The sequence below is a fragment of the Cajanus cajan genome, chromosome 3 (genome assembly GCF_000230855.2).
Source record: "Cajanus cajan strain Asha chromosome 3, NIPB_CcT2T_4, whole genome shotgun sequence".
In the NCBI taxonomy this organism is placed as follows: domain Eukaryota; kingdom Viridiplantae; phylum Streptophyta; class Magnoliopsida; order Fabales; family Fabaceae; genus Cajanus; species Cajanus cajan.
Genome location: NC_138519.1, coordinates 8,355,638 through 8,364,612, shown reverse-complemented (window position 1 = coordinate 8,364,612; position 8,975 = coordinate 8,355,638). Strand labels below are relative to the sequence as shown.

At 41.5% G+C, this 8,975-nt stretch overlaps 1 protein-coding gene across 1 annotated transcript; it reads right to left on the bottom strand.

Moving 5' to 3' along the window:
* Window positions 1–7,155: 7,155 nt before the first annotated feature.
* Window positions 7,156–8,605, bottom strand: LOC109793105 (non-specific lipid-transfer protein 1). The gene is made up of 2 exons (XM_020352571.3): window positions 8,174–8,605; window positions 7,156–7,440 (listed from the first exon to the last, which is right to left on the bottom strand). Exons 1-2 carry the CDS (start codon window positions 8,512–8,514, stop codon window positions 7,431–7,433), a joined length of 351 nt encoding a protein of 116 aa, XP_020208160.1. The 5' UTR covers window positions 8,515–8,605; the 3' UTR covers window positions 7,156–7,430.
* Between the last annotated feature and the right edge of the window lie 370 nt (window positions 8,606–8,975).

The following is an 8,975-nucleotide window of genomic DNA, read 5'->3' as shown; positions in this document are numbered from 1 at the left end:
TGGAAGTGAACCTCGGATCTTGGTCAGAAATAATACTAGAAGGCACCCCGTGTAACCGTACTATCTCCTTCACATACAACTGTGTCAGCTTCTCCAAGGACCACTTGATGTTGACAGGCAAGAAATGCGCACACTTGGTCAACCGGTCAACAATCACCCAGATAGCATCACTATTCCTAGCTGACCTAGGCAATCCCACAATAAAGTCCATAGTGATGCTATCCCATTTCCACTCGGGAATCTCCATCTGTTGCATCAACCCACTCGGCTTCTAATGCTCAACCTTCGCCTTCTGACAGGTTAGACAGGCCGCCACATAATCAGCTATCTCCCTCTTCATACCAGACCACCAGAAAGTCTTTTTGAGGTCTTGGTACATCTTCGTCATACCCGGATGTATGCTAAGCCTGCTCTTGTGACCTTCCTCCAACACAGCTCTCTTCAGCTCAGCATCTTGAGGTAGGCAAATTCTGCCCTTAAACCTCAAGATTCCATATTCTCCCAGCTCAAAGCCAACAGCCTTCTCGGTACTCAGCAAACCAAGAAGCTTCACCAGCTCGGCGTCTTGCAACTGCTTAAGTCCAACTTGCCTCAAGAACTCATTAGTTATGGTAATCATCCCACAACTAATGTGATCCTGAGCTAACTCCACACAGAGATTCAAATTTCTGAACTCCTCAACCAGCTCCATCTCCTTCATCATTATACTCGATATGTGGATGGATTTCCTACTCAGCACATCTACCACCACATTGGCCTTGCCCGGATGATACATCAACTAAAAATCATAATCCTTCAGAAACTCCATCCACCGCCTCTGCCTCATGTTCATCTCCTTCTGATCAAACAAGTACTTCAGACTCTTGTGATCACTGAAGACGCTGAACCGAGCACCATAGAAGTAATGCCTCCATATCTTCAAGGCAAACACCACAACGGCTAACTCCAGGTCATGAGTAGGATAATTCCTTAATTTCATGATTCTTCAGTTGCCTTGAAGCATACGCCACCACTCTCCTGTTTTGCATCAGCACACACCCCAGACCCTGGTGAGAAGCATCACAGTACACATCAAAAGGCTCACCAGAATCCGGCAACACCAGCACAGGAAAAGTGGTCAATCTCCGCTTTAACTCCTCAAAACTCTGCTCACAGGCGTCTGTCCAGATGAACGGCTGCACCTTCCGTGTCAGCTGGGTTAGAGGCGCTACTATCTTAGAGAATCCTTCAATGAACCTTCGATAGTAACCCGCTAAACCCACAAAACTCCTAATATCCGTGACAGTCCTTGGACGTTCCCACTGCAACACCGACTCCACCTTAGCCGGATCAACAGCAATCCCCTCAGCTGAGATCACATGTCCCAAGAACTTCACCTCATCCAACCAGAACTCACATTTTGAAAGCTTAGCATACAGCTGCTTCGCATTCAAAATCTCCAGCACTGCCCTCAAGTGCTCACCGTGCTCTTCCCGGGTGCTTGAATAAATCAAGATGTCATCAATGAACACCACAAAAAACTTATCCAAGAACGGCCGGAAGATCCTGTTCATGTAGTCCATGAACACTGCGGGGGCGTTGGTCACACCGAACGGCATCACAACATATTCATAATGACCATACCTAGTCTTGAAAGCAGTCTTCGGTATGTCACCCTCCTTCATCCTAATCTGGTGATAGCCTGACCTCAAGTCAATCTTGGAAAACACCGATGCTCCCCTCAGTTGATCCATTAAGTCATCTATCCGGGGAAGTGGATATTTGTTCTTAATGGTCAACTTGTTCAGCTGCCGGTAATCAACACACAGTTGACTACCTCCATCCTTTTTCCTTACCAATAACACCGGAGCACCCCACGGCGAAACACTCGGCCACACTAACTGCTTTTCCAACAGGTCTTCCAACTGACCCTTCAGCTCAACCAGCTCAGCAGGAGCCATCATATAGGGAGCCACCGACACTGGCCCTACACCTGGAACCAAGTCAATGCTAAACTGCACCTCCCTAACAGGAGGCAACCCAGGCACCTCATCCGGGAACACCTCAGCAAAATCCCGCACTATATCAATTTCAAAAATGACCCGCTCGGTCTCAACACTCAACGCAGCAAGCAGAAGACAGCACTCTTCCCCATCTCTCAGCAATGACTCAGCTTGACCAGCTGAAATCAACAGCTCATCCTCCATCTGGGGAAAAATCAGTCTCCTATTGGCACAATCTATAAGGATGCGATTGGCAGACAACCAATCCATCCCTAAGATTATGTCAATATCTACCAAAGGCAAACAAATCAAGTTTACCTTGTATTTCTTCTCATTCACCACAATCGGACAACCAACACATAACTCAGAAGCAACTACAGAAGCAGAAGCGGGCGTCGACACAAGCAGTCTCAACCCCAAATCACACACAAGTACACTCAACATAGCAGCACATGCATAAGATATAAATGAATTCGTAGCACCAGAGTCAAAGAGAATCATCACATCCTTACCAGCAGCTTTGCCCTTCCCCTTTACAAGATCAGAAAAAGTCGAAGCCTCAGCACCCGTCAAGGCAAATACCCTACCAGCAGTAGTGGGTCTATCACCCCTCTGTGTATCAGCTCTCTATGCACTACTCCTCTGAGTATCAGCCCTCTGCACATCACTCCTCTGAGTGCTCCTCTCTGGTCTGTTCCTAGCAGGACAGTTAGCCGACTCGTGACCCATCTGATGACATCTGAAAAAATGGCTCTCCGTGTGTGGACAGTCCTTGACAAAATGGGGCCCAACACACTCTGTCTACCTCCACTAGAAGCACTGGAAGATTGCCTAATAACAGGACCCCCTTGCTGTGGTTGGGGCCTATCATACGGCTTCCTCTGACTCTCACCCTTCTTGGACCCAGATGGCCCCCCAGCAGTCCTCGCAACACGGTTACCACCTTCCAACCGCTCTACAACTTTTTCCTTCTCCACTAAGGCTGGGAACTCAATGATGGCCATAGGCACCACCACCCTCTTCAACTCATATCTCAACCCATCAGCAAACTTCCTGCATTTCCAGGCCTCAGCTATACCTTGCGAATAAAAACGAGCCAGGTGCTCGAATTTCATCGCATACTCCGAAACTGTCATCCCTCCCTAATGCAGTCGCATAAACTCTGCCTCCTTAGCATGCCTCACACTTTCCGGAAAGTACTTCTCCATGAACACCGTCCGGAAGCACTCCCAGTCAACTGTAACTCCTCTAGCAGCAAGCATCTGATAGGTGCCTCTCCACCAATGTTCAGCCTCTCCCACCAGCATATACACAGCATATGCCAGCCTATTCTTTAGAGAACATCCCAAAACAACAAAGATCTTCTCCAACTTACATATCCAACGGTCAACAGCCTCTGGATCCGCATCTCCCGTGAATTGTGGGGGATGGCATTTCCGGAACTCAGCAAGGTCCCGGCTCTCCTATGACCCTATAGGTCTTGCTGCACCAGCTGCAGCTCTCTCGGCCTCCATCCTAGCAAAATAGGCATTTTGCTGCTGCATAGCCATAGCCATCATTTCTATGGCACGGGCTATTTGCTCGTTGGTCCTAGTCATCGTCTACAAAAGTAACAACATCTTTAGTAAACAATAACTAAACCAAACAACAATCAACAACACAACAAATCATCATCACAGCAAATTCAGCACAACAAACATCACAGCAAGACAACACAGCACAGAGCTAACACAACAAAAGCCTAAAGGGACCACCCCCAAAGAGTGTCCACTGACTCGAACTGCTCTGATACCACTAAAGTGTAACGACCCGGCTGGTCACTACACACGGCACAGCACACTAGAAACACCACACAGAAAAGAACAACTGTATACATATAGAGTCTAGAATATACATATACATGATCCAGTTTGAACAGAGTTAAAGTGTACAAAAATTATAATCAAAAGCTACTATCCCAAGTAGCTCAACAACAAAATAATCACAAAAGAGATCAGCTCCACCGGTCCGCTGAAGACTCACCACTAGACATCCACCTATCCCTGCTCTGCTCCCATACATAGTATGATCATTGCAGTCCAAACATCATGGAAACAACAAAGGGTAAGCTAGTGTAATTAAAAATCAACATATAAATATATGGCGATATGATAAACAACAGTTACAGCTTATACCACTCAACAGTATCAGCACCGCAATGCGGCAATATCAGCACTGCTTGGCAGCAATAACAACACCACTTAAGTGGCTATAACGGCACCGCAAAGCGCCAACAACAGCATCGACTTAGCGGCTATAACAACATCACATATGTGGCTAATATCAGCACCGACTTAGCGGCTATAATCTCACCCAGCACAGCACAGCACAACACAGCACAACACAGAAATTCAACACACTTATTTCTCCCGACTCAGCCCAACATTCTATAGTTCCACTATACTATAATTTAACATTTTAATTCATCGATTCCAGCTCAACTATATACCTCTAATACAGCTAAACATTATTATCTCAGCTTTATCACCTAGTCAGCATGGCGTATACCTCAAATACAACTTAGTTCAGCATACAACAACATTGATTAACAATCTCAGCGCAATTCAACATCCAACAACATATATGTCAATATCTCCTTGCGCGCCCAGCACACTTGAGGTCGCGCCCACCGCGGCTCAACCCGAGAGCACCAGGGGCCAGCGCGCCCAACGTAAGAGTACTCGCACCCGGCGAGACTCAACCCGAGAGTCCAAGGCTCTCATGCACCTGACGCAATTCCAATTGCGCCCAGCACCTACCAGGCAGAGACTCTAAGGAGTCTCGTGCACTCAGTGTGGCCTAACCCGCACCCAACGTGGGGAAGGCAGAGACCTACCAAGGTCTCGCGCCCGGCACAATTCGCATTGCGCCCAGCGCTCTCTTGGCAGAGACTCCCAAGGAGCCTCCGCGCCCAGCGAGTCCAAACGCGCGCCTAGCACGGCACCAGAGTACCCAAGACATGTCACCATTGATATCGCGCCCGGCGCAGCCCAAGTCACGCCCGGCGCGGGCCAACTAGAGACTCCCATTTGCAAGCTTGCCCGGCGCACACAGCTTTGCGCCCGGCAGGCTTGCCTAAACAGAGTCCCCTGGTGGTCACGCGTCCGGCGCGAAGAACAGCGCCCAGCGCGAACTCAGCAGCAACTCTCCCCAAGTTCGAAAATTTTCCAAATCCTGCAAAACTTAATAGCAAATCCACATGCAATCCAACCAAAAGTTCCCATTCTCATCAAATATCAATAAAAACAGCTCATTTTCAACATGCAAACACAAATCATCAAAACCCCAAAATTCCTTCAAAGTTCCGAAAACCCCAAAAATTCAATTTTAATCCATCTCAGCTAGAAATCATCCATTAACAAACAGCATAGGAGTATCGAAGACTCATTCCACGTCAAAAACAACCAAAATAACTAGCTTACCTTACCTCGGTAGAAGATTCCGAGCTTCGGGATGAAGAAAATGGAGAAGAGGGTTGAAGAAGAACTTGAAAAATCCGAAGGAGGAGAAAAGAAGATTTCGTAACTCAGCTAGGAAACCACAGCTACTCCGCACTACTACCTTGAATCAGTAAAATGAAGAGAGTGAAGAATGAGACCCAAGGTACAAGAGGGAGTAAGGAGAAAATGAGAGTTAGAGAGTAAGAGAGTTGGGAAAGAAAGGAAGTCCGTACGGGGTCTCACAGAAAGGAGACAATTAAAAAAAAAATTATGACCTTTAAAATTGTTACTAAAAAATTATGCTTTACTAGTAATTTTGTGAATATTAGCTAACATTCTATATAAATGTCAATAATAATATTAACAATGCACCTATCATTATTTAATTGTTGATAAAAAAATAATAATTTATATGACACCTAAAAGATAAAAGAATGATTACTAAAAGTTAACTTTAATATAGTAGACATAAGCTTAGCTAGATCTCTTCGCGACTTTTTTGTGGCAACTGACACTTTATTTTTGTACAAGAATTTTTTTAATTTATTAATAGATATGATTAGCTTCATATAGTTAAAATTTTGTTTTAAAGTATTTATGTATATACTCCTACTTAATATATATATATATATATATATATATATATATATATATATTAAAAAAAACAGTTGTATTTTTCAAGCATAAAATAAATATCACGTAAATGTTACATACATGTCATTGTTATGTTTACGTAGTTTGTTACATATTCTATTGAGGAGACTTCTTTTAACTTTGAGAAATATAGTTATTTGAGACTCTCATCTCTTCTTTTGACTAAAACAAGAAATACGTACGGCTCCGCACGCACAATTCACTAACCATGTTATTAGGCTAGCATAGGCATTAGTTCACTTAACCAACTTTAGATAAACGTGTAATTGTTGGATAAATCTTAACTTTAATTAAATACATAGTTATATAATAAAGATTCTCCCTCAATGTATATGTCATGAAAAGAGTATTTGTTTTTGATAATTATTGATATTGACTTGGATATTGAAGTAGTTTCAAGCTTTAACCGACACTTACCATAAATGACTGAAAACCCCTGTCAACACCGAGCTGGCATACTAAATCACTACCCTTTAATGAAACAAGCTATTAGAGCGGAAAAACGACAAAACAAACTCAAATTTTACAATTAAGCTACAAAAAGAAAAACATAAAATTTTGTAAATATATAACCAATAACCTAAATAGTAAAAAGAATAATATATTTCGTTGATTGTAATGACACCTTATCCTCAAATTCTCTCTCATCACATCAACCTCAAATTCTTTTATTTTAAAATTTTAAAATAATGGTGCATGACATTATTACATTTTAATTTAAATTATTCAAAATTATAAATTATAATCAATTATCTACCACAAGTTTTTAAATTCTAAATTTTAATTTAAATATTTATATTTTACATAAAATTTTAAAAAATTGATATACATATATTGAAATTAAATCCTCTGCAATTTTATACTTCACTGAATGCTGCGCATCTAGAATTCAAACTTAAATTTTGTAATTGAGATCCTGTACGATTTTAAATCAATTGCAGAAGAAATCGTGATAATCAACATGTGGTAAAATAGCGTATGCAGAAAAACGGTTAGGAACGCCAAACACAAATTAACATGAGAAGAACGAATAGGACAAGTGTGAAAAGAAGAGTAACATAGCAAGGAATTGTAGTACATAATATGTGATTATTGCACGTAAGTGCAACAACCGACGGATTAAATTTTAACACAATAATAACGTAAGTGGACCAAAGTCTGAAACAAGTAGGGACACACCAACACCAAGAGGAGACTCGCATAAGTGGAACCCTCTTCCCTTTATTTCCATTAATTAATTCTAAAGTACTACTCCATATGCAACTGAAAAAATGTCCTCTCTTTTCTTCTTTATCAGATCCATCGTCCTTCAGAACTAATTGATGCTGCAATGTTACACAAATCATCAAACGAATCAACTCAAATAACCACAAGATTTCAAACAAAACTCACCACTATTTATTAACATGAATGTATGCACAAATTGAACAAACTTAGGACAATGGTTCTAAAACTTCTGAACACCATTTAAGTACGAATATAGCCACTAGCACATTTTTATAACCTATTTGTTTTATTCTAAAAAATACATTTTATTGTAGATAATTGTAAATGAGACTCTGTAAACAACAAATTAGATAAACAAATTTTAACTAATAATCATGAATGAAATTAAATATATCTTTCCTCTTTTCAAATAATATTTATTTAGTTTCTTATATACAAAGTATCACTTTCTGCCTCCCTCTTTAATGAAAATATATTAACCTGGTCTTTCTCTTTAAAATATATATATATATATATATATATATATATATATATATATATATATATATATATATATATAAACTCTTGCATGTTTATAGAAATAGAGTTCTTGAACAAGTAAAAATCATGCGTTTAAAATAGAGTAACACAGAAACTTTAACGAATAGAAGAAATTTCATCTGGAAGATTATATCAGAAAGTGTCGATGAAATTCCTCTTCTAGGTAGAAGAGAGCACTATTAAAAGAAATATGTTGGTATCTTTAAAAAGAATTATAAAAATGTTTAAGGAAATTAAAGCATATATATATATAGAGAGAGAGAGAGAGAGTGTGTGGTGAGTTTAACATACGCATCGCAGTTGGTGGAGGTGCTAATCTTGTAGGGGATTTTGACACCACATTTGCCTGGGAGTGCAGCTGCGTTGCCAGCATTCACACCTCCAATACTACCGGCAAAACCCTTCAGGCATTTGCATGCGGCCCGGCGGTCAGCAGTGGTGCTGGCAGCGGCGTTGAGAGACTTCACTCCGCTGCAGCAGTTTCCCGGCGGTGATCCGCCGGACCGAAGGAAACCGAGGCAAGGAGTCAAGCCAGAGGCAACCTGTCCGCAGGTGATAGCCTGTGCCATGGGTGCACTCATCACAACCATGCACATCAACACAACCACACATGCAACTTTAAAGCTAGCCATCACTACTCAAACTTAACAAATCACAAAAGCTTCTATTACTACAATGTGTGTTAGCTTTGCTTAGCTTCTTGCTTTGTGATTGATATGGTGCAAGTGAGGGTTTATATAGAACAAGAGATAGGCTTGTGGGAACAGAAATGGTGCTATTGGACAATGCATGTGGCAGGCTTTGCTTATTGGTGGTTGTGCTCAATTTAATGCTGTGTAGTACACGGTCTGATCTTTGAGCACTTGGCTTAATGTGAGACGTTTGATTTTGGTTATCCTGGATACGTTGAATCGGGTGATTATGGCATGGTTATTGGTCAATGTTTGCTCTTTGTATTCACTGCCATGAGACGACAAAAGTTTTGAATAGGGTTTATGGGTTACCTACCTCACTGTTTTCAAGTAAAACTAGTCGCAAAGTTCACCATAGATGATATGGGAAAGGAACCATAGTCACGGCACCGAATTCTGAC